The 25,534-nt window shown below is 44.2% G+C and overlaps 1 protein-coding gene across 10 annotated transcripts in view; it reads left to right on the top strand.

The window, feature by feature from the left end:
* ARHGEF37 (Rho guanine nucleotide exchange factor 37) overlaps window positions 1-23,943 on the top strand; it is a 45,353-nt gene extending 21,410 nt beyond the window's left edge. For 6 of the 10 annotated variants that reach the window (XM_083719014.1, XM_083719013.1, XM_083719011.1 and 3 more), the window contains 12 exons: window positions 1,622-1,830; window positions 2,702-2,825; window positions 5,394-5,541; window positions 7,874-8,073; window positions 9,818-9,948; window positions 11,545-11,649; window positions 14,429-14,539; window positions 15,234-15,563; window positions 18,045-18,173; window positions 19,160-19,358; window positions 20,476-20,648; window positions 21,222-23,943. In XM_083719014.1, the coding sequence (XP_083575140.1) occupies window positions 1,630-1,830; window positions 2,702-2,825; window positions 5,394-5,541; window positions 7,874-8,073; window positions 9,818-9,948; window positions 11,545-11,649; window positions 14,429-14,539; window positions 15,234-15,563; window positions 18,045-18,173; window positions 19,160-19,358; window positions 20,476-20,648; window positions 21,222-21,455 (2,085 nt within the window). In that variant the 5' untranslated portion in view covers window positions 1,622-1,629 and the 3' untranslated portion in view covers window positions 21,456-23,943. Of the gene's footprint in view, window positions 1-1,621; window positions 1,831-2,701; window positions 2,826-5,393; window positions 5,542-7,873; window positions 8,074-9,817; window positions 9,949-11,544; window positions 11,650-14,428; window positions 14,540-15,233; window positions 15,564-18,044; window positions 18,174-19,159; window positions 19,359-20,475; window positions 20,649-21,221 lie in introns of those variants that run through there. The other 4 variants (XM_083719017.1, XM_083719016.1, XM_083719010.1 and 1 more) reach the window with 2 other exon arrangements.
* The last annotated feature ends 1,591 nt before the right edge of the window (window positions 23,944-25,534 follow it).

The following is a 25,534-nucleotide window of genomic DNA, read 5'->3' as shown; positions in this document are numbered from 1 at the left end:
TCCCTGCCGAGCGCAGCCGCATGCCATCCGGCGGAGAGCGCTGACTTCTTCTATTGAAAATTCGGCTCTAAAGAAGAACCCGTGAGTAATTGGAATATGGACTAAAAAAAAGGGGATAAATTTTTAAAATTCGGAGCGAACGGGGGAGGTGGAAAAAAGGAAGTCAGCCCACCCCTAAATTGTAGAAGAGCCAAAACAAAGGACTGGACAACTAAGATCGAGTGTAACCTTATCTTGCCGAATCAGCAACTTCGCGAGGGAAAATTATAAGATTGAGCTGGAGGAGAAAAGTGGAATTGTTTTTAAAATAAAGCAACCCCCCCGGAATCCCTGGAGCGATTCGTGAAACTGCCTGGAGAAAAGAGATGGAGGTTTTGACAGCTGTCAAAGAGCTGTCAAAAAGGAAGATTAAAATAGAGACTTTGTTATGAGGACTTTGCCGGTTATATTTGTTACAAATTGAATACAAACTGTTTTAAATATCGGTCAACAAGCTACTTGGTCTGGTGGATGTGATTCTGGAAGGGAACTTTGTTATTGCAATCCACCTAGAGGAGCCGAGGGATATTGCATGTGTTTTTCACAGGAAATCTGAACAGTTGAATGGAACTTTTAATCTCCTGGGAAACTGCAGGAATGGAACATTATTTTGTCTACAGAGGTCTACACACTACAGGAAACAATGGAACTATTTGTTGGAAAATGAAAGGAACATGATGCAATGCCTTGCTCCATGAATAACAAACCTCTGCAGAGACACTAGAAACTTTTGGAAAAAGAATATTTCTGTGGGAGAACAGAGAAATAAAAAGGAGGAGAATGATTGATAAGAACAAGGAAATAACAAGAACTGGACAGAACTGGGGGAACATTTGGGATATTCAGGTTTGACAAGCTTATGGATACAAAATTGGAGTTTTTACTCCTGGATATAAAAACCTGGATAGAAGAAATGGGCCCTTATTTGATAGACTCCTTCTACGATTGGACATCCGTAATTAAAGACTGGCAAAGAACCGGAGGGACATAGTGTAATGTGGGAACTCCAGGAAGATATTAGAAGTGAAACGCAAAGGGGAAAGAGGGGAGGGAAAATTGGAATCCAAAGGCTGTAAAATTATTATTCATATTTATCTTATTTCCATCTGTACTATGTTTGAAAGGGGGAAACTCGTGGAAGGGTATAGATCGATCTTAGGGGATGAGAATTTGGATAAATTGGGTTATTGATGAAGAGTGTAACTTGGGGATAAGAACTTGTTGAATTTAATTGCTTATTTGGAAGATTTGGAACACAAGAGGGGGTAGGGAGGGGAAGTCCTAGTTATTGGCAAAAAGTTTATAGATTGGATTTAATTTGTTTTGATTTGTTTTAATTTGGAAAACCTTAATAAAAATTATTATAAAAAAAAAAAACAGAAGCTCTCTGCCAATGGGTGGAGCAGCCAGCCTCATGGCAGAGCACAGACAGTAGCTTCTGCCTTAAGACATTTGCAAAATAATAAACCCAGCAGCATGTTCCCACTGAAGTGTAGAGTTAGAATGGGCCTGAAGATTATTAAGTGGATTATGTGCACTCGTGACCCACCTTTTCCTCTTGTGTCTCCCTCTCTCTTTATAGCTCCCAATATGGCAAATGACAGCACAGATGAACTGACAGCTGAGGAGACACCAGAGACTGAACCCATATATGAAACTCTGACATTCCTGGACAAAGCAGAGCAGAACCAACGGCTGGCTGTGGAGGAGCTCATCAACACAGAGACCAGTTATGTACAGAACCTTCAGCTGTGCATTTCAGATATCCGTAATCACCTCCAGAAAAAGCAGGTGAGGCAGATCCTCTACACCTGGGGGTGACCCCCCAGACGATGATGCACACCAACTTCCATCATAGCCAAGATGATGGGGGTTGTAGTCCAGCATCATCTGGAGGGCACCAGGTTGGCTATCCCTCCTCTACACATTTCCATGGGAGTGAATTGTGCAGCAAAATGTTTTTAAAATCCGCAACAGGCAATCTCAAATTCAGAAAACAACGATGCATTAAGGAACTTAAGAAAGCTAAGCATTTTTTCCTAGTAGTGAAATTCAGAACTTGGGGTAGGCTAAGGCCACGCTATATATTTAACAATGGATTAACAGTCAATCCCTCTTCACAGGGAACTCTGTGAATTGTAGCTTGGGGGGTGAGGGAAGGTTTCCTAACAATTTGAAGCACCTTTCACAAACTACAGCTCCCAGAATTGTTTGGGGGAAGCCGTGTCTGTTTAAAGTGGTATCATAATACTTTAAATAGATGGTGTGAATGTAGTCTAAGAAGCTACCATGATAGTCAGTGTGTAGGCTGCAGGGTGAGATGCTTTGGGTAACAGTATGTGGTAGCTGTTTGGGGAGATGCTGTAGTTTATAGACTAAGACAAGACCTGGCTATTTAGAGGTCTGTCTACAGGTGACCACTGGGTCCTGTTGTCAGCACGTTTTCTCCTGGTAGGCAATGACAATTAAGCCCCATCTTTGGTACATCCATTCTGCAATAATGTGATCTCTGTTTCTGCAGTCCCAGAATGCATGGGTGTTTGATTCTAGATGTACCTTTAGAAGCAACATTCGGATTACTGTTCAAACAGTAATCATTTGCTCACTCATGGACACACAGAGAAATAACTGATGCATTCTCCTAATCTATTATACCTTTTAGCTACCTGAGATTGACCTGGAAGGACTTTTCTCCAATATAGATGATGTCCTGCACATCTCCAGACGTTTCCTGAAAGGACTTGAAGCTGCAATGAACCAGGAGCATGAGCAGCTCTACCATATCAGTGAGTGGGAATATAACAACCAGCCATCTGAGACAGATGTTATTAAATCAGTGATATGCTTTGTGTTACATTAACTTCTGTTTATTGCTAGCAATAATTGCTGTGATGCTGACCAGCCAGATGGATGGGATATAAAGATTATTATTATTATTATTATTATTATTATTAATTCCTCCTGTGTTTTCAATATTGATCCTACCATCTGTAGAAGCAGAAAAGAATTACCATACTCTGAAGGTGTTTACATGGCCAAGGAGCTAAACAAACTTTGGTAACTTGTGCTAATATTTAATTCATAACCCCAAATCATGGACAGGACAAAGATCATAGTACAATTTCACTGGTAATACAATTGCACCAAGCCATTAAGAAAGGGGAACTATAACTGCGCTGCATAGGCTGCACAGCTGGAACAGAAAAAGAAGTGCAGGGTTGCAACCAATTAGCAGAACATAAAGAGGAGTCCTCAGGCAACTGCTACCTGAGCCAAGCATGCATTATTTTCTAAGCTACAGTTTTCCCGGGCTTCTAGGTCATTCTTTTGTGAAGAGAAAACAGATGCCCTTTATACATTTCCCCAGATGAATGGGAACTGCTTGTGTGTAAGGTATTCCCACATAATTGGGTGAAAGTTGACATGGTTTCACCATATTTAAATGACTGATGGACTGCACCTTTCTCATGGAATTGGCACAATGCTGTGAAAGGGTTGCTAATTCTGGGAGTTGGGGTGGGTAGGAAAAAGGTGATCAAAACCTAGGGTCCTAAACATTCTCACAGTTGCACAGGAGTTGCTCACGGACAAGTGACTCCCGCATGTTTAGGGAAATGTCTAAAGGGCAGTATGGTCAGTACTACTTCTTTAGGTCATCACAACATGTTTTCATGTTAGCTCATTAATAATAATAATAATAATAATAATAATAATAATAATAATAATAATTTTATTATTTATACCCTGCCCATCTGGCTGGGTTTCCTCAGTCACTCTGGGCAGCTCTTAACAGAGGACTATAAACAGAATAAAACTTCAAACATTAACAACTTCCCTAAACAGGGCTGCCTTCAGATGTCTTCTAAAAGTCAGGTAGTTGTTTATTTCCTTGACATCTGATGGGAGGGCATTCTACAGGGCGGGTGCCACTACCAATAAGGCCCTCTGCCTGGTTCCCTGTAACCTCACTTCTCACAGTGAGGGAACCGCCAGAAGGCCCTCAGCACTAGACCTCAATGTCAGGGCTGAACGATGGGGGTGGAGACACTCGTTCAGGTATACTGGGCCGAAGCCGTTTAGAGCTTTAATGGTCAGCAGCAACACTTTGAATTGTGCTCAGAAATGCACTGGGAGCCAATGTAGGTCTTTAAGGACCAGTGTTATGTGCTCTCGGTGGCCGCTCCCAGTCACCAGTCTAGCTGCCGCATTCTGGATTAGTTGTAGTTTCCAGATCACCTTCAAAGGTAGCTCCATGTAGAGTGCATTGCAGTAATCCAAGCAGGAGATAACTAGAGCATGTACCATTTTGGCCAGACAGTCTGTGGGCAGGTAGGGTCTCAGCCTGTGTACCAGATGGAGCTGGTAGACAACTGCGCTGGACACAGAATTGACCTGCACCTCCATGGACAGCTGTGATTCCATAATGACTCCCAGGCTGCGCACCTGGTCTTTCAGGGGCACAGTTACCCCATTCAGGACCAGGGATTCCCCCAAACCTGCTCACCCCCTGTCTGCCCAAAGCAGTACTTCTGTCTTGTCAGGATTCAACCTCCATCTGTTAGCCGCCACCCATCCTCCAACTGCCTCCATGCACTCACACAGTACTTTCATTGCCTTCACTGGTTCTGATTTGAAAGAGAAGTAGAGCTGGGTTTCATCCGCATACTGATGAACACCCAGCCCTAACCCCCTGATGATCTCTCCCAGCAGCTGCATGTAGATGTTGAAAAGCATGGGGGGAGAGGACGGAACCCTGAGCCACCCCACAAGTGAAAGCCCAGGGGTCTGAACACTCATTCCCCAACACCACTTTCTGGACATGGCACAGGAGGAAGGAGCGGAACCACTGTATAACACTGCCCCTTTCCTTTTTTAGCAGCATATCAAGGATTCCTTACTGGGAGAGTAATGCTGATGGAATACAAGAGTTCTGCCATCTAATAGTTTATAGAACAACTTCTATGAGGGAAGAAAAAGTTGTCAGCTTGGCAGGGATTAAAACTTCCCACAGTGACAAGCTGAAGACTAGGAAGAGGACCCAGGTGGTAGGGAAGCTAAAAGTAGGGAGCCCAGAGCAAAGGAGATTGAAGGCAGTGGGTCAGCTTGGTAATTTAGACACTGGACTTATTGATCTTATGTTTTAATTTGAACTAACTTGCCAACTCTGGATATAGGCTTTTAGCTTTTCATAAAAAGGAGAAGGGGCCTCTTAAGTTCCATAGGTAAGAATCAAGGATTAATTGTTTAGAGGACAATTATTGCTGCTGTTACTTTGGTGGTTCTGAAGGTTTTCTTAGGTACCTGTCTTGGAGATGTGATTGGTGTGCTACAGAATCAATATTGTACCTTTGTAGGCACCTTATTCCAAGAGCTCAAAGAGGAGATGGAGAACGTCTATAAAATTTATTGTGGTGACTATGATCAAGCTCTTCTACTGCTGGAGATTTACAGGAATGAGCCAAGGCTACAGAAAGAGATTGTGGATACCCTGACTGTCACAGTGTAAGTAGCTCCCTTGATAATCAGAAACATGTGAGTCAGACTTCAAATGTGAAATAGAAGTAGGCTTGTGTGAAGTGAAGGCACAAGACAGGTGTTGATCATCATGTGAGCTGCGCACAGGTGGGCTGCATGCAAGCTGCTGGCCAGTCCTGTGGAGCCTCCTTTTATTGAGACAAATATGCAAACTAGGCAGATACATTTTGGGCTGTGACCTTTACACATCTTGGTCCCAAGATTGTGGGGTGGTACAAAGTTATTTTGGCACCTGTTTCCACAGCGTCATTTTCCCCTTGCACAGTGTATGACGAAGGAGACAAAAGGGATCAGAGACAAAGGTTACAGACAGGACACCGCAGACTGCTGAGACCGCAAAAGGTTAGACAGAGGGAACGATGCTCCAGACAGCCGTGACTTTGTCTGTGAGGGGGAGTATGCTATGCACCCCAGGGTCACGCATGCAGGCAGACTGTGACTGCCTGCTGGTGGGGAGTGTGCTCCCTCCGGACCCCACTGCCCACTCTGCGATATCCCTACACTTGTGAATGGTTGTCTACTTAAGGGGGAGCCAATGTGATGCTCTCCAGGTGTTGTGGACTACAACTCCCATCAACCCTCGTTGTTAGCTATCCTGGCTGGGGCTGATGGGAGTTGTAGTCCAACAACATCTAGAGGGCACCACATTATTTCTGGTTTACTTGCCCTCCACAATGTATAGTTACTCCTCACACTCTTCTTGCTTCTGTTGCCCGTGTCATTGTTGGTGGTTAATCCGAAGGTCCACCAATGGCAATGAGGAACTGAACCAGGAACTTCTGTTTTTCAACCTATTCAGCAGTGTGTTTCTGGATATGGGTAAAAAGATCATGGCCATGTTGTGATGCAGTGCCCACTCAGAGGCCCTGCTGCAGGCAGCTATTCCCAGGCACTGTTACTTCTTCCTTCCATCTGTTGGAGAAGAATCAATCCCAGGGTGAGTTCGTTAGCTAAACAAACATGACACTGTGTGTAATGAGGCAAGGACATCAGTCAGTGGCTGGCAGCATCTGTGTCCTTCGGGTCAGTCCATCACTTCAGCTGGCTGAGACTGTTATCTGAGTGACTGAGCACGGCTGTGAGAGGCGACAGTTCTCTTTTGCAAATGAGCAAGGACAAGCTCCCCAAACCAGAGAGTGGAAATCTGCCAAGGTCTACGCAGGTCAATGGAACAAAGCGTACATTAGTTAACCCCAGCTAGTTTCTAGCCCTGAATCGGGGGTGTGTGTGTGTGTGTTTGTGTGGAATCAGTAAGAGAATGAATAGAGAATAATGGGCAAGATCAGAGTGCAAATATGGTCTATGTTACATCTTCCCACTGTGGTTCCATTAATTTCTTATAGTTCCCAGCATCCAGGATTCATGATGTGCTATGCATATGTGGCAGCATTCAGTGTTCAAGCCTGTACTGTGGCCTCCATTGCCAAGAACTAATGGCCTCTTGCCCCTCCCTGCAATTCTTCACATAACAACTGATTTATGGAATTCACTGCCATAAGGTGTTATGACCACCAGCTTAGGTGGTTTAAAGGATTATACAAATTCATCATGTAGGAGATGTCTATGAATTGATATTGCTATGGGTAGCTATACTATCCCCATATTCAGAGGCAGTGTGCTGCTGAATACCAGTGGTTGGGGAGCAACAACAGGGGACGGCTCTTGCTTTTGTGCCCTGCTTGTGGTCTTCCTAAAAGTATCTGGTTGGGCACTGCTGAAACAAGATGCTGGAAGATGAAGCCTCGCACTGGTCACAGATGGCCTCATTCATAATGTCAATGTAACAGCAGCAAACGAATTCTCCAGGCCCTGCTGCATGGTGTAACCAGTTAACATGGCAATGATACAGTCACCATGCACCATGACAGAATAACTAGGCACCAGGCAATGGTTCCAGTTTTCTTACAGGCTTCAACAAACAAACAAAGTCAAACTAGTAGGGTACAATTACTGCATGGGCGTAGCCAGGATTTAGCCAGGGGGACAAAGCTACCTGTGACGTGATTAGTCAATTCACGGAAGTCAGGCCTATCGCTCAGTAGGGTTGCCAGCTGTGTCACTAGAATCCGCCACAGCATCGTCCAAGTGACCTCAGCAAACATTTCAATTTCAAATATTCTGATTCTTTCTACTTTTAGTTAAGTATTTTTATTTACTTGATCCCTTGACTACGCCCATGAGCTTCTACCATAAGTAAAAGCACTAGTACTTGTACTACTAGAGAAACCTAGGGAATCAGTAGGCTAGTAAGTTCTGAAGCCTGCTTAAATTTTGCTGTCCTTCTGCATCTCTTCGACAGGCCTCACATTGGGGCTTCAGACCTGAGCTTCTTCCTGGTGATGCCAGTGCAACGGGTCACAAAATACCCACTGCTGCTGCAGAAGATATTGGAAAATACCCCAGTCAGCGACAGTGCCTATGGAGCTCTCCAAGCTGCAGCTGCTGCTATGACAGACGTCAATGCCAATATCAATGAGTACAAAAGACGCAAGGAAGTAGGTGAGGGAAATGGATGCTTTCTGGACACCATCTGCTCTACTCCAGGAGCCTTGTACTGTGTGGGTGGTTTCAGTCACTTGGGCTTGTTTATTCTCCTGAAGCCACTCTGGGCATACGTTTGATGCCTCCTTGTGGGACTCTGAGGTCTACATTGAGTGGGTTACCCCAAGGATGGCTGTGTCTCAATAATGACAAGAAAAAATGCAGACAGCATAGAAAAGAAAATATTTTTTTTTTATAAAAAGTTTGTATTGAGCTATGTTTTACTCTGAGTAAGCCCACTGAAATTAATAAACATTGCAAACTTACTTGTTTTATTTAATTATTTAATATAATTTATAAACAGTTTGAGTGTAGAAAAAAAAATCCTCACAGCAGTTTTCAGAAAGAGTGAAACAAATTTATCAGTAAAAGCAGTTTAAAACAGACATCTGAAACATTCAAATAATAATTAAAATCAGCAATAAGCTAAACACAGATTAAAATACATGCAAGCATTCTATATATCTTGGTAGGCTTACCTAAACAAAAAGGTTTTCAGCAGGCACCAAAAAGTGGATGCGCTGATGTCAAACTTAGTTGAATATCATTCAGTAACTCTAACATCAGTTCCACCTCTGCACTGAGAGTAGTTTGCTAAACCAGCCCTAAGAAAATTAATAGGCTAAGAATCAGGAACCATATACTCACAATTGGATATGGATCTGAACCATCCAAATCCAAATCATTATTACGGTCATAGACCTCCATAAGTAAAAGCACCTCCATACATAAATAAAACATCCTAGATAGGCAATTGGCAACTGCAGAAGTAGAGCGTACATACACTCATTCTCTCAATTACAGTAGACCAGCATAAGATAAAGACACACAATAGACAGCATGGTCTCTTGATAGCCAATTTCTTGCTCAGTGTTATGGATGCCCACGCACACACAAACACAACCATGCAAACACATGAGGAAAGCATCCTTCCATTTTGTTTTGGAGCTGTTGCCCAGTTGCACCTGAGGAGTTGGGCTGAGTATCCCCTGTCGAGCTGGGAGCACTCAGCGGCAAAGTTAGCACTGAAGCAAAAGGGGCAGAGTGTGCCCCTTAACTGTGGTCTCAGAAGATGGGCACAGTACATGCTAAAAAAACCAAAGGCAGCCATTTTCTCTCATTAAAAAAACCCACAGTAGGGCAATTCCTTTTTTAGGCCAACCAAAATTTCACAAAACAGTGTGCAAGGTTTTGAGTCCTCTGCAACTCTTCACCAGGCTAGATGGTAAACAAAGCAGAGTGGAAGGGTAACAGGGAAGGGTAACAGAAAGAGACGAGAGGTGTGTGATAATCCCAATAATTAATTAATATGCTGCTTCCTTAAAAGTGGTCAACCCAAGAAATATTTTTCATACCAATCCTTTTTGAATGCAACAGTTGTGCTAATGTTGATGTACTAATGAAGAACTGTAACAGAGAAGCAAATAAAAATAAAATAAGAAAGAAAGAATGAAAGAAAGTGGCCAACTCAGCAAATCCTTCATGGCAATCTCAGGGCCAGTTTTAATTGAAAGATAGCTGATACTTCAAAACAGAACAAGGTGCTTCTCTACCACCAAAGCCATGTCTCAGAAACTATAGTCTTTTTTTTGTATTGGGACTGTGTTCTGTATCACCAAATGCCCAGGGCATTCATTTCCACCTTGTGTAATGTGCTCCTTCCCTGTTTTCCTACCTTCTAACTCATGTGACATGAGTATAGCAAATAAATATAACAAGCCTGGGTATCTGACTCTGCGGGAACGCCTGGCTCGCCTCAACCCCCATTCCATTGCCAAGAAGACCACGCGACTGAGCCGCCTCTTTATGCAGGAGGCTGGAATGGTGCCTAAGGTGAGTGCTGTGTGCTTGTCTTGTCTCCACTATCTCACTGAAATGGTGGGCTGGCAGCACCCTAGAGTGGCAAGGGAGGGTGAATTCAGGACACACACACACAAACCAAGACTGGCTGTTGGAAAAGCATTCTTCTATGCCACCCATAGTTTCTATTTCATCAGACTGAACTCACTGACTTGGTGTCTTCAGGCTGCTTCATAGATAGCAATAAGCTATCACATTTTAGCCTCTCTGAGCTCATGCAATCGGTTTTGGGATCATGACATCAGCATTGAGGAGATCACATAACAGCGCCCACTTGTGACCTGGCCAGGAGTGTTTCTTTCATAGTTAACGGCAACACCAGTAAATTGTGCAATGTGGTAAGAATGCAAAGCATTTTCCTGTCCTCATTGCACTCCTGCCGAGGTATCAAGCTCAAGGTGGTTCCTGTTTTACAGAAGTTTAAGCCCTTTGACCCTGCTTAAGAGCAGCCGATCAGTCATTAACCACAATGGGAAGCTGGGCTGGCAATCTGAAATGAAGTCATGGTTCTTTCCATCAGCAGAAAAATTAGCAGTGTCAGGGCATTGCAACCTGGTTTATGTGGTTTCTGAAGTGTGAGAATGAACTGAAAAAATCCGGGGGGGGGGGGGGAATCCAGGAATTGCAAGGAATCCTCTTGGCCTTTTTATTTCAATTTTTATCTGTATAGTTTTAAATTTAATCTCCTCTCTCCATGTCCTAGTAGTCATAGGCGCATAAGAAGCTACTGTATACCGAGTCAGACCACTGGTTGGGTTAAGTCAGTATTGTCTACACTGGCTGGCAGCAGCTCTCCAGTTTTTCAGACAAGGGTCTCTCCCAGGCCTGCCTGGAGATGCCAGGGAATGAACCAGAGACCTGCATGCAAAGCAGATGCTTTGCCACTGAGCTACGACCCTCCATAGTTCTTATTTTTTAATCTTAATTTTTTATTAGCATAATTTGAAAATAAAATGAAACCATCCCTTTCAATATCCCAACTCTGCTGTTTATGCAGCAGGTATATAACAGGAAAATGTTATCAGGCACCAGGACACTTCAGAGGTACAGAAGAAGAATTCACATAGCAAGTCTTGTATTAGGTATTTAGTTTCCTGCTGATCTAAGGTGTGCATATATCAGGAATAATGTTTAATTTCCTGGAAGACTCCAAAGGCGAGAGGTGCTTGTTTTGTGTAAATAATAATAATTCATTAATATTTTGTTCAACACTGCATGAGAGGTGCAACAGAACTTCCTCTCCTGTCCTTGTGCACCCCCAAAATCTGCTCCATGGCACCCCCAGCCCTCTTGAGCAGATTTTGGGAATGGGGCTGCAGAGGAGAGGAGAAGGAAGTTCCACTGAACAAGTAGAAGTGTCACATGAACAGAACGGCACTATTGGATTCAACCCATTATTTGCAATATAAATGTAAAGGAATGATGCACATGCACAGGCATCACTATGTACTGTTGCTACCATGCCAACACATTTAGCGTCTCATCTTCTCCCCTAGCATTCTGTAACTTAAGGCTAACCCTTTGCTGTCCATTGGGGCTATAATATAATTTCCTCTCTCTGGTCTTTAGACAAAGGACAAAGAGTTTGACACACTGGAAGAAAAGTTCCAAGATTTGTCATCAGCTGTAGCCGATCTGAAGGAGAATGTGGCCTCTTTCCTGAGCAACACGGAGGTATTAATATTCATTTATCTCATGTTGAAGCTATCTCATGGGATAAGTACACAGAGTACTAAGCAGGGATTTCTTAGAGTACCCTTGACAACCCGTCATTGTCTCTGACAAAGTTTCAGTAGCTGGTCAGAAAATACTTGGAGAATCATGACTGAGGTCTACCCATTTGTATCAGAGTTAAAACTTTTAGTTTGCATGTAAGTGCCTGGGCCCATTAGTTCTGATTTCCGCAAGCCACAGAGAAACAGCACTAATCCAAATTCAATTTGGGGAAATGAGTCTGCATGAGGGATCTAGCAGGAATATTTTTATGCTCTTAAAATGGCTGCAGATGCACATCTTTACATTGGAGAACATTTTCAGATGTGAGTCTGACACAAACACCTGGCTACACCTTTGGGGTCTTCCTTGCCATCTGTGCATTTCAGGTTCATATCTGTGGATGGGATGTTCATCCACAATTCCTCCGGTATATTAACAGGTGATTGAAAGGAAAGGAGTAAGTATGAATAAATGCTCTTCTGGGAGGCAAGCTGTAATCTTCCAGCAGGAATTGAGATAGTTTCCACCAGTAAAGATTTTGAAAGCAGATAGGGAACCAAACCTTAGGAAACACATCAATCTTTCTTCTGCTGAGCCTGAGAGATGGGCTGTGTCACAGTTTAACCTTTCATTGTGGTATTATTGCTTTATGCCCAGTCTGCTCTGGTGTTTTGCTAGCAAGAAAATGAATCAGAAAGAGTGTCCTCAAAGCTAACAGTGCTTGGCACATGCTGCAATCCCCTGCTCTTGAGATTCAGCATGTCGAACATACTCAGGCTCCATGCCCTGGGGGAGATACTGTTGGAGGTGTGAATAAACTCCTGGGATTATATGAACCAAGGGCAGAAACGACCTCCAAATGCATTGTTTGGCAGGTTGACAGCAGCTTTTAAATTGCTCTGCTTTTCTCTTCCTCATACATCTGCAAGTATCAGTCCTTGGCCACAAACAAAGAGCCCAGACTTCACCCTCAAGCACGGTCTCAACATTACGGAGTTCAGAATGCACTTCTTGAAAGAGGTTAGACAGAGGGCTTAAACATACTTCCACTTGTCCCATGCCTGGAAAGCATGGGTCCAAACATTTTTTCCCTTGCCCCACTCCTTTCCCAGGGAGAATCCGCTCTTTAGCTGTAATTGGGAGCAAATAGCAATCCACAGAAAGCCCAAATTGCCATTTGCTCCGATTGAGCTCTAAAGAGCAGTTTTCCCCAGGGGAAAGTTGCAGGACAAGAGGAAGTGTAGATGATCCCAGAGTGACCAGAAAATCCTCCCAGTTTCTTTATTCTCGTCACTGATTCTGATGCTTTCTTTCACAAGATTCTATTTTCCTTAGGATAGATACATCCCCACACCCACACCAGATCTATTCCATAGGGGTACTTTGGAGCACAGTGGCTGTGCACACATTGCCATCTTAAAGTGCAGCTAGGCCATTCATTTTTCATTTTGGATCCACTGGGATAGCAGGGCCCAATTGCCTACTGAAACCCTTTTGAATGTAGTGAGCAGCATTTGGGTGGTGAATCTTTGCTGCAATCACACACAGAGAGATGCTTGTAGGTGAGAAAATGATAATGTTATTTGTTTTAGGAAATACATAACATGGATGGGAAAGTTTCAAGTTCTGACCTAACTAATTAGTCTAGGAGGACAGGGCAGTCATGTCTGCTCCTTTGTTCTCTTAGAGGAAAGCAGGAAGATGACCCTCTTATCTTGAGGTCAAAGAGAGGAGTGTGAGGAGGAGCAGGAAGTTGTAAACAGGATGCAACATATTAGTCTAAGAAACAAGGGGATAGAGAAGAAGCAATTTGATAGGTTAAAGGTACAGAGATAGTCTGGAAATATTTATGTTCCTCACTTTTCTTTGTGTTAACCCATGCAAATCCCTCTTCTGCAAATGCATCAAAATGCAATATTTCATTAAAAATGAAAGGGTAGATACAGAATAGATGTGGATTGTGGTTAACTTGGTGTGTACACCACTTCCCCAAAGCAGAAGTGGGAGCTCACTGGATGGAGAGGAAACAGGAGTGTGCCCATCTAAAAACACACTTGCCACTGAGAATTGGTGTGAACGGCTCCACACAATAGGCTGCTTCACTCATTCTTTGAGCAGGTTACGTTTCTGAAGTAGGAGCTGGCTGAAATCAGAAAAATTAAAAATATGTTGACTTTGCTGTTAGTTACACAAAGTGGTGATCTGTGATCACAATTTGCTGCTTTGCAGATTCTACGGTTTTGGGACTCTGCAATAGATTGTGGAAGTTTTTATTGGTATACAATCAGCCTCACAGTAAGAAGTTATGAGACTTCAGAGCACCATCTAAAAATAGATTTGTTGGTACTAATGGCCCCATTCAGTCACATATTTCACTGATACTCTAAGCAGGTTATGTAACCAGAACAGAAAGGAGAAGAATGTTTGGACTTGAAGATGAAAGACCACCCAGTGCATTTTGAAGAAAGTTTCACCACAGATCTTCCTTTACTGGATCAATGTCATAACTCACGGTTCCTCTCTCATAGCATTGTTAGCTACCCAGTGTTTCAGAAAACCAGGATACAGATGGGTCAATTAATTGAAAATTAACTCCCTACTCTGGGACTGTAGGGAGCTGCTTTCTACCAGGTCAGAATACTGGTCCATCTATTTCAGTATTGGCGACACTGCCTAGCAGCAAAAACATATCTTAATCACTTCTTCATGTAATCAGGCTCTTTTCTTTGTCTCTTAGGCATTCCTCAGCTATAAACCACATGAGAACGAACTAGGAACAGAAGGAGGGACTATCCAACAATATTGCCAGCTTGCAGGAAAACTCCACAGCACTGTCTTTGCTGAGTTTGTAAGTAACGTCTTGGTTCTTTCTAGTTACAGCCTGGTTGTGGTGTAGGGAGGAAGAATGTTGCAGATCTACCTTCCTCCATCCTGGCTGCTTCAGAGCTTTTCCATTTCCTGGTAGCATATTTGATGGCTGCTTATCTCTGAATCATCGAGAACACATGTTCTACTGCTCTACAACATCTGCCTTGATTCTACAAACACTGAAAGTTTGGCTGTTTACACACTCCTGCTTACTATAAATCCAGTGCATCCCCACTGCTAGTTTAGGAAGCAGTGTGCACACAGCATTCACCACAAACCCATCTCTCTTCTATATCTACCCTGTTACTTCTTATGAAATACTGCATTCTGCCCTCCAACTTCAATTTGAATTTGGGGGGGGGGGGGAGAGACCTGGCTGTATACATAGCCTTTGACTGTATTCTGACCCATGTTGCTCATTGTTGTAAAATGATGCCACAAATCTTTGTTGGGAACTGGGTTCCTTTGGGCGTGGGCTGTTCATGTTACATAACAGGTGAGAAGGTGGAGTCTGGTGATGGGACCCAGAGCATGTTCCTTGACCTTTTGGAGCAAGAATTCCTCAGCACTTCCCTAGTGGAACCCCAAAGGGCCCCAGTCCCCGATGCCTCCCATCTGCTGAGTCAGGGGAGGCCAAGATTTCAGAACTGTATTTGATTTTCCTTGCTTTGCAGAGGAGACGACTGGAGAACCTGGTGTACCTTCCGCTGGTCAACTTGTCAGAGACTCTGAAAGGGCCTCAAAAACTGATCAAGAAGCGCTTGGACAAGCAGCTGGACTATGAGGAATTTGAGGAGAAGAGGAACGAGACAGGCAGTGTGACATATGAAGAGGAGGCTGCCATGAATACCTATCTCGCCATAAATTCGCTGCTTGTGTCTGAGCTCCCAGTGTTCAACCAGGTGGCCCGGCAGTGGCTGGGGCATATTCTGCGTACTTTTGTGGCCCTTCTGAAGGATCTGGCCAAGCAAGTTCTCCAAGAGGCAGAACGGGAGGCTACCCAGGTAAAAAAAGTGGAAGGGGGGATGAGGATGAGGGGTTATGGTGTTAGCGCCTGGAGACAACAGATAACTGTATTGCCTCCCAGGCTTAGGGACATACATGCACTGGCAGATGGAGTGGGAAAGGGTGCTTAGTGAAACTATCATCTCAGTTAAAGATGGTTCCCAGGCTCTACCTCTTGGTCATATGCATGGGTGACCAAGAAAGGGACCCCGGGTTTGGACTGTGACATTTGCTACGTTACCAGCGAGGCTGTTGGGGAAAGACTAAAAGCCGCTTCCCCTCTCCTCAAACAGTTCAATAGAGAGAGGAAATAGGTTTAACTGTGGCTAACAGGTGCCCACTGCCCTCTCTCTTCCTTCCTCCCTGCTTCTGATAACAATGAGCATTAAGCTAGCATCTATTAGCATATTTATTAAAGAGATCTTCCATTTATATCCATGAAGCTGTATGCCTTTTCTTTGGAGAGCTGATTCTGTTCCTCCTGCCCAGCCAGAGACATGTGCTTCAGCAGTGTTAGAATCCTGCCCAAGCAGTGAGTCACCTGACTAAGACAGGCTTGTTCTCAATCTCTCGGAGACTCTCCAAATTTTAAAAGACTCAAAGTTTCAGATCCTTATATGATCCTTTCCCACACCACCAGTCTTTCAACGCCCTTTCCTGCTATGCCAGGATCTGTGCTTGCTGCTTCTGTTTTTCACCCAGATCTGGTAAGCTGCCCCACTGCCTGCTCCACAAGCAACAGTTGAACATATTTTAGTTAATTGTTTCTAATTTAGTCATGCCTATTAATTTCAATATGGGACGCAGGTGGCGCTGTGGGTTAAAGCCTCAGCGCCTAGGACTTGCCGATCGAAAGGTCGGCGGTTCGAATCCCTGCGGCGGGGTGCGCTCCCAGCGCCTGCCAACCTAGCAGTTCGAAAGCACCTCCGGGTGCAAGTAGATAAATAGGGACCGCTTACCAGCGGGAAGGTAAACGGCGTTTCCGTGTGCGGCTCTGGCTCGCCAGAGCAGCGATGTCACGCTGGCCACATGACCCGGAAGTGTCTCCGGACAGCGCTGGCCCCTGGCCTCTTGAGTGAGATGGGCGCACAACCCCAGAGTCTGTCAAGACTGGCCTGTACGGGCAGGGGTACCTTTACCTTTATTAATTTCAATGGGTCTTCTCTGAGTAAAATTAAGTAGCATACCACCCAGTGAGCAAGACTCAGCTAATGAGCCCATCAGCGGATGTTCTCTGCAAGGACATGTGCAACAGGGTTGCCCTGTCTCTCTGCCCTGCAAACGTAGCTCAGGGCAGGTTGGGAGAACACCTGGAACAGGACATGGAGGACAAGAGAGGAGGGATCCTTCCATTTGGCAAGCCAAAAGCCTTGCCCCGAAGGAACTATCAGCTTAGAGCGAGGTTGAATTCCTCCAAATATGACATCATTGCCTTGCCACTGTGTGCTTGAGGCAATGCACTATAATGTAAACCAGCAATAAAACTAACTAGTCTGTGCCCTTTTTTCACATGTTAAACTCACAAAACCACGAAAACCAACTTGCGAAGGTGCTTTTGCAGACAGCTGAAAACATGCAGTGTGGATGCTTGCTTGGGAGAGGTTCTTCCATAACATGGGCTTCACCATTGAGAAAGCCCTGCTGGATGCACTAGAAGAACGTACTACCTTAATAAATCAAAATACAGAAGAATAGCTCTTTTGGATCACACTGAAACTCTCATTTATTCCCCAGAAGGAAACTGCACAAGCAGGTCATGAAGGCAATAGCCCTTCCCCAAGTCATACCCAAGCTACTGGCATTCCGAGGTATATTGCTTCTGAACATGGAGGTTCTGTATAGCTTTTGCAAGAAATAGCCATGGATAGCCCTAATCTCTGACTAATCTTCTTTTAAAGCCATTTAAATCAGGAGTCTTTACCATTTCTGGGGGCAGGAGTGTATCATACATTAATGATGTATTGTGTGAAGAGGTGCTTTCTTCACTGAGTGATACAGCACTCTTGGATTCTTCTGGGACAGGGAGAAATTATATATATATCTCCATCTCCGCACCATACATCATTTTATAAATCAACTACAGAGAGCAGGACTTGCCTTGCAGTCCCAATGGCTATAGGAGATTACTTCCTTCTCACAACCTCATCCCTTCCACACACAAAAGGATGCAATTCATCTCTGTCCCTCTTCCAGTGACTGCAAACAAAGAAGGAGCAAGGAAAATGCAAAGTAAGCACTGGCAGAGACATATGCTGCACACAACAGGATGGACTTAGCTTGCAAACAGGATGGATCTTTTGCATGCTTTCAGAAACCTCTAGCAAAATTTATATTTGTACATAAAATCCGCTACGAGTCTCATCATTATCTTCTGTTATTATCTTATTTTTTAATATAAAAAGTACCTTTCTCTGCTTTCCATAATTCACCCCCACCCACCCCCCAAAATCTCCAATTAATTATAAGGTTCTTTTTTACAGCTGCCACACAGGCACCTCCCTGCACCTGATTTTGAGAAGATGGTGAAGGACTCTTTAAGCCAGGCTGAAGCTCAGCTCTACTCCTACTGCAAGAAATTTGAGACTGTTATGCCAAGCTCTGTTGCAGAGGTAGGAGACTGATGAAGGTTAGAGGGTGTTCCTGCAACCTTTCTTCCCCCGCCTTTCCCACAGCTCCCCAGACATGATGGCTGATTGATACATTAATATGTGGCATGGGCATAGAGGGGGTGTTGTTGCTGCTATCCACCAGGTCCCCATGACACTTGCATAAGACTATATATGTCCTAGTTTCAGGCAGTAACTGGATTCCCACCCCACCCCACCCCCATGTGCTAATAAAATATTGGAATTTCAGTACTCAGGAACCACAATAATCCCAAGGCAAAATACCAAAACAAAAATGAAACAGAACCAACTCTTGGACAGGATCAGGCAGGCAGCAAAAGGCAGCAGGTTTCAGAATATCTTTACAGGGAAACAAACTGTCTGTTTGAACATTATAGTTTCTCACTCTTGCACACTAAAATGTATTGTGGGCTGTCTCTCAGGCATGGTGTTTGTATCCCCTGCATTTTGTGATTAACTACTGTGCATTTATTTTTATTTAAGTAAATGTTTATAAAGGCCTTAGCACTAGCATTCCACAGCCACCCCCAGCCCAGAGGATCTCTGTGGAAGGAGTGCAGCTGTGAGTACAGAAGCAAATGCAAATAATTTCCTTCCCCTTTTCCCATCAGAGTTTTTATTCACAGCTAAATTCTGCAACAGTATAGCTCATCTTTAACCCACAAAACGTCTGCTTCCTCAGTGCTTCCCGGCTGCAATTTTAACTCTTATTTTCTTAAAAATAAAATAAATCTACCCCATAGGAAGCATATATCCTGTTAGGTTATCTGCACAAACCCACTGTTCAATGCAGTAAAATGTAAAGAATTGGTTCAATTTGCAGGATTTGTTTCATCATCTTCTAAGATATTTTGGTTCAGATGTGGCTGCACCCTACTTATGATGACTCATCCTCCCGTGCACTAACGTGGTCGCACAGTTGACTGCAGAAAGATGTTTCTGACCCACTTCTCCCTGTGTCTTTTCAGCAGCCTCTTAGCCCTGCAGAGGAAAGGAAAGTCCATTTGCTCATGAGCAAACATGGCCCAGAAAAGCTGTATCAAGTGACAAGCAACACCAGCGGCAGCAAAAACATGGACTTGGTATTGCAGAGGGGGCAGATTGTGGCTCTCTTGCATGACAGGGACACCAAGGGCAACACTAACCGATGGCTGGTGGATAGTGGAGGTACGGTAAGGGTTGCAACTACACACCTAAACCTTTTATTTGCTACCAAAGACCTCACCAGGTCAGTACTTATGACACAGATCTCCTTGCCTTAGGGTGTGACAATTGCATCTGTCATGATGAACTCCTGCACTTCTAAATGGACCCTACACTGCTGTTCATGGTCATGGGATGCCTAGGCGCAGGGGTGCAGCTCATATAAAGTAAGGGAGCCCAGTGACCCATTGAACATACTTAAGGGGGGAAAGTCTTCAGGCACATGTGGGGTAGCTGGACTGAAGCATGCTTGATGCTCCCAGAAGGCTCTGTGTGTATTGTCTAGTGCAGAAATAGAAAGAGCAGCAAGTACATGGCCAACCCTGTCTCAGCAGCCACCCTGCTGCAATTGCCTGGGCCAGAACAACAACAACAAAAGATAACTAGCTGAAAAGTGGCAGGCCAGCTGCTAGTGGCAAGCCCATTAAGCTCAGGGGAATGGAGAGGATGGGTGGTGGCTGGCCTGCAAGCTGCCTGCTCCTTGTTTGAGCCTCATTGAGAACAGGGTCAGAGAATATCTACACCTTTTCCTTTCTTCCCAAACCCTCCTTTCCCTTTTTGCTTTGTGTCTTTTTCTGAATACTGCTCCTCTCTCCACCCCTTCCTCCTTCCTCTTCCTGCACTGGTTTTCCTACCACTCTATTAATCTTTCTTTGTACTTTCCAAATTACTCCTTCCACCACTTATCTCCCCCCCCCCCCGCATTGCTTCCAAATCCTCCCCTTCTCACATCTTGTTCCAAGTTCCACCTTTCTCTGTCTTTGACTTCCTTTATATAATTTGTTCCCGAGGTCAGCATCCTGCACTTGTTTCTTATTCCTCCCCACCACTCTGTTCTTCTTTCCTTCCACTAGTACAAACCACACATCCTTTCTCTCTCCCACACAAGAGCAGTGCCTTTTCTGTCTGCCTTTTCCCTCCCCGCCCATTACAAATCTTTCCAATAATGCCAAACCCTTTCATTCTCTTCACTGTATTTATAGTCCAACCATCAACCCAAATTATCAAAAAGAAAACTGCTGTACCCGATGAGAGGACCCTGCTGCTCAGCTTGACCATAATGGTTTTATGTGCCTTACAGGACCAAGAGGTTATGTATCACCTGGGAAACTCCAGCCATATCATCTAGTCCAAAACCAAAAACCCAGAATGCAGGTGTCAGTCCCAGGTGGTGGTGGTGAACAGATGCATCACCCTTACAACTTGCCCCAAGCTCCCAGCCCAGCACTTCATTTCAGGACACAGGCTTTACATGTGAGTAGAAAATTTCAGCAATGAATCTTCTTTTAATTCATTTCATTCATTTCTTCCCAGCATATTGTGGCATAGATACATGTGTACATGGCTGGGCAGTGGCGGATGGAAGGAATTTTGCGGTACTGTTGGGTAGATCTGTATTTCAGATATGCAAACTTGTGGAACCATCCCAATATAATGTGGGTATTATGTTTAAAAGATGATCTCGGCTGGTGTGACAGAAACCTGAAATAGCACAGCCTTAGAATAACCCAGCTACATGGTTTGTGGCCAAGGCATTTTGCTGCCTGAGGCAGAGCAACCAGTGGTGAACCTTGTGTGGGGTCCAAGTCGGCGCTGCTGCCCAACAACATCCAGAAAGCACCAGGCCAAGGAAGGCTGACCTGGCTACTGCTGTGCCATAAACTTCAATATGCCTGCCTGCCTCTCCATGATATTCTTACAGCTGAGACATGCACCCCAGAGGGGTAACCTCGTTTACCTCTGTGGCTGGGCAGCCCTTGTTTCTCCCTTCTCCTTTGTGTGGCATATGTATGCAGTGTTATCATTCAATCTCTGTGCTTTCCTCAGGTAGTTGCTGGCTATCCATTCGCAGCCAGGAGCAGTCACGAGGTCAGCTTGCAAGCAGGTGAGCCAGTGACTGTGTTGGAACCTCATGACAAGAAGGGATGCACAGAGTGGAGCCTGGTGGAAGTGAATGGCCAGAAGGGCTACGTGCCTTCCGGCTACTTGGTGACGGTGCCTATCCCAGAACCACCTGGATGGGGCTCACCTGCTTGGCCATATCCAGCACCGCAGACATAGCCATAAGGAGGTGCTCAATTTCAGAAGCTAGCTGTGCTGTCACATACCTGCCCTTTCCATTTCCTCCACAAGACTTTTCATATTATGCAGTGAACAAAGAGGCAGGCCAAGGGACCAGCAGTTCTGTGGATTGACATGAGTGTCAATATGTCCTGCACATACTGAAAAGGTGTGATTGGATATGGATGTGTGGCTGCTCATAGTGGCCTGATTTTTTGAAATTGGCGTTTTCTTAACCTAACACTACTGATAAGATTCTTCCACAAGTATTTTGAGGGAATGTTCTCATACAGATGTAGCCTTAGGCTCATCACTGGCTTTACTTGATAAAGGGGTGTTCACATGTGTCAAGTAAATTACAGGGACAACAGACTGATGTATTCATTCCAGGATAACCATCTCAATTGGCATCAGCAGGCCACCTAAACAAAGAGATCATGTGTCAAAGGCAAATGAGCGCCTTTTTTGCTTTTGTTGAAGTGATGTTCTCCTTTTGACACAACGTTAGTGGGGAAACAGCCAAAGAAAGTGGCTCAGTGTTTTCCACTGATGTGCATGGTCTGCCAGCTCTGAAGATGCTAAGCCCAGTCCTGATCTCTGATAATAAATCAGCTTTAATAAACTAGGCAAAGGTGCTGCAATATATGTTTGCTGGAGAGAGAATCATAATGTATTTAATATGTAGCCATCCTTTGATAGGCAAGGAGAAATATCTAGAGCAAAGTCAGATAACAAAGTCACAAGCGAGAAAGTATGTATGCTCTAGATAACCTTTATCTTTGGGTGTGGAGTAGCTGTCTACCTCTAGGAGAGAATACAAAGTATTATGGGGTTGTGGAGGAAGTCAGATGCCAGACCCTAAGGTCTGATTTGCACAAAACATTATGAATATGAGCTCTTTAATTCTTTTTAGTTTGCTTTCCTTCAGAAAGAGAAGTGAAGGCAAAAAGAAACATGAACTGAGGTCCTTCTCCAGGCTTATGAACAACATAACGCAAGGAGCAGATGCAGATTGCTGCATGGGGCAGAGCTGCCAGACTAGATTCCTGGGCAGGTGGGTCTGTTTCTTACTGAGGGAGAGAGAGAGCTGGCAGGGAGGTCAGTGTGGTGCAAACACACAGGCAGAAATCCTGGATTGGCTCCACAGGTGCATTTCTACTGTGCTGTTTTACCACAAGCATAGAAAAGAATAAACTAAGAATAATGATAAGAATATCATCATCCATTCTTTGGTGCCAATGATGATGATGATGATTTCTTACTTGCCCTTCTCCATAAAGTCTCAGGGTGTTTTATAATATAGAAATACAAGGGGTGGGATTCAGCTAACAAGCCCTGTAAAGTGGAAGTCCTGTGCAAGGACTTCTGCTAGTGCAATGGGCTTTTCTCCCACTTCATGCCCATGTGTCCCCCAAAATTGTCCGGGGGGGGGGGAATCTGGAAGAATCCCCCAGAACATTGTGCAAGGGGAGAAGAGGGGAGGAGTTGTTCTATCTGGCAAGCCAAAATGCTTGTCCTGATGGAATGATCGCTTTGGTGCAGTGCTGAAGCCCTCTCAAGATTAAAATCAGTTAAAGCAATATACAGTCAGAAGAGTATATATCTCAAGTATCAAAGGCTAGGATACTGAGGTGTGTCTTCAACATAGGCAGGAGAACTTGGAGCGAGGGAAGCCATACCTGTGAGATCAACGTGGCCTACAGGTATGCCTAAATATAGATGTACTTTCCATGCCGCCCGCCAAAAGAATATGCTCATCCTTCCCACACTCATGTCCTCACGACCATCTCAGAACGCTTTTGGCACCAGCAATGAAAACTGATGTCTTCACTGACCTGAGCGATCAAGACTATGTGAAACATTTAGATGTACTAATGCTCCTGTGTGTGGCTGATAATGCAGCTTATGCTGTTTAAAAATTTAGCAGGGGCTCTTCAGGTGTAGCTCTTGAAAAATGCATGGGATTGCTCTTTGATGTACAGCATTTTATGCGAGCTGGAGGACAAAGGAAGTGGAAAACATTATGTTGTAACTCACCCTTAATAGAAGATCCCTTGGGTTCGCACTGCGCATCCCAGTGCACGGGCAGAAGTCGCTCCACTTTGTGAGAGGTTGGTGGGATGGCAGCCAAGCGTGGGTCTTCCTCCTCAAAGCTTCCCTTGGTTTTTTTAAACTCCAGTTGCTATTCTGTGTTTATGTGAACCTTGGCAGAAGAAGCAAGGTCCTCATCACAACACTAATGGGCTATCCCAGTCATATGAATTGAGCGCGAAATGTCTGAATCTTACATGTGGCAGCATCTGCAATCTGTGGATGCACCTAAATAAAGTGGTGGATGCACCAGTAACGACAGACGATGAGCCTGCTCCAATTCCTGTTTGTACGGGCTGTTTCCCTCCTGCAGTTATGTTTAAGGCACTTTATATTTACAATAGCTGTTTTGCACTGCATTGATTGCAAGAAGTAAAGAGTTGCTCCTCTATTCAAAGATGGCTTTGAGTTTTGTGTTTAAATTGTGAGTTCATATTACTTGTGTTGAATCCATGCTTTCAAAACTGTTTCTTCCAGTAATCATGCCTGCTCCATGTACCAGCAAGTTCAGAGTTTCACCACCAGATGGCTCAGCTACCTCATTTGTCAAGTGAAAACGTGCCAGACAGTCCTAGAACTGGGTGCTTGCCTTACACTTTGGGTGCTGATTTATAGAGGGCAAAATTTTCTGCTTGTTATCCATTTCCCCATAGGTAGGATTTTATTACTTCTTGAGAGAGTCTTATACTTGCTTCTAGTGAACCACCTCTTAGTGTAGCTTAAAGGCAGGTTTTCAGCTGTACAGTATCTAAATGAGAACAGAATATTGTGCTTCATCTACCTGCAAGCCCTAGGTAGTACCAATGCCTCTTGCAACAAAGCTGATGTAAATTCACTGAAAGGGAGAGCTGGGGGCTATGAGGGAAATCCAGTAGCCACTACTAACATAAGTAGTGTGAGAGAGCAGGGTGGGGAAGAAGCAGAGAGGGAGGATGCTGCATCTGAAAAGCCACAGGTGGGTGTTTCTGATAATAGATGTGACATCAGCATGCAGTGTACATGCCTCTTCAGTTGCCCCTGAATCACTACAGCAGAACTGGGTGCAGTACAAAGTCATATGTAGAGTGACCCTGGGCCATGCAAGAAAAGAAGGAAGGGACAGACAGGAGAGGAAATCTTTTGTTCAGAACACTCCGCCATAAGTAACATCATAACTCCCTTCCCAGATGCATGATATCAGGCTAGGATGCTTTATACTGTAATAAGATTCAGTTCAGGACTATTTTGCCATCTCTGCTGAGTTATTCTTGCAAAATGCCATTGCATTTACCATTAGGGTAAGCAGACACTCAAGATATATCTAGCATTATTGGCCAGTTCTGTGGATCAATCTACAGCTCCCAAAGTCAAGCAGATACTTGGACTCTTGCATAGGTATGTGTACCTTTCAGGCTTCTGACAAACAGGACAAGGGCTGCCAAAATGTAAGTGAGACTCAAATCTCATATTTGTCTCAGGGCAGGGGCTGCATAACAAGTGTAGGGTTTAAGTCATCGTGCCCATTTGTCATTTTGGGGAATCTGTGATCAGGTCCCATACATACACACACAAACAGCTGTCTCTTCCACTCTGTCACCCACTTGTGTGTATCATACAGGGTTTCAAATGAAGTTGGCTCATTCTATACCTTATGATTAAAATGTATAGGGTGTTATTTATAAAAATGAATCCTACCTGACAGGAATGTTATGAAGATGGAAAATAAATGCAAGTTACAATTCTCTTCCTATTGAAGGCAATGCAAAGGTTCCTTTTGTGTTAAATGGAGTAGGATAACAGCACAAGAATGTCAAATGCACTATGTAAGTAGCCATATAAAATGGCTTGGCCACAAATGTCTGAAAGCTCCTCCTCCCACAGACCTGCCTGAGCAGGGAAGGGTCTGTGCATAGTGTCACCACCTGCTGTGCTTTGAGAGAAGGTGGCCATGAGAGTTCATTTCCTATGGAATGTGGAAGGGCCTCCCTTTTGAGGTGCATCTTCTGCCA

Source organism: Podarcis gaigeae, assembly GCF_964106915.1.
Source record: "Podarcis gaigeae genome assembly, chromosome: 2".
NCBI lineage: Eukaryota > Metazoa > Chordata > Lepidosauria > Squamata > Lacertidae > Podarcis > Podarcis gaigeae.
This window is presented reverse-complemented; position numbering and strand designations above follow the sequence as displayed.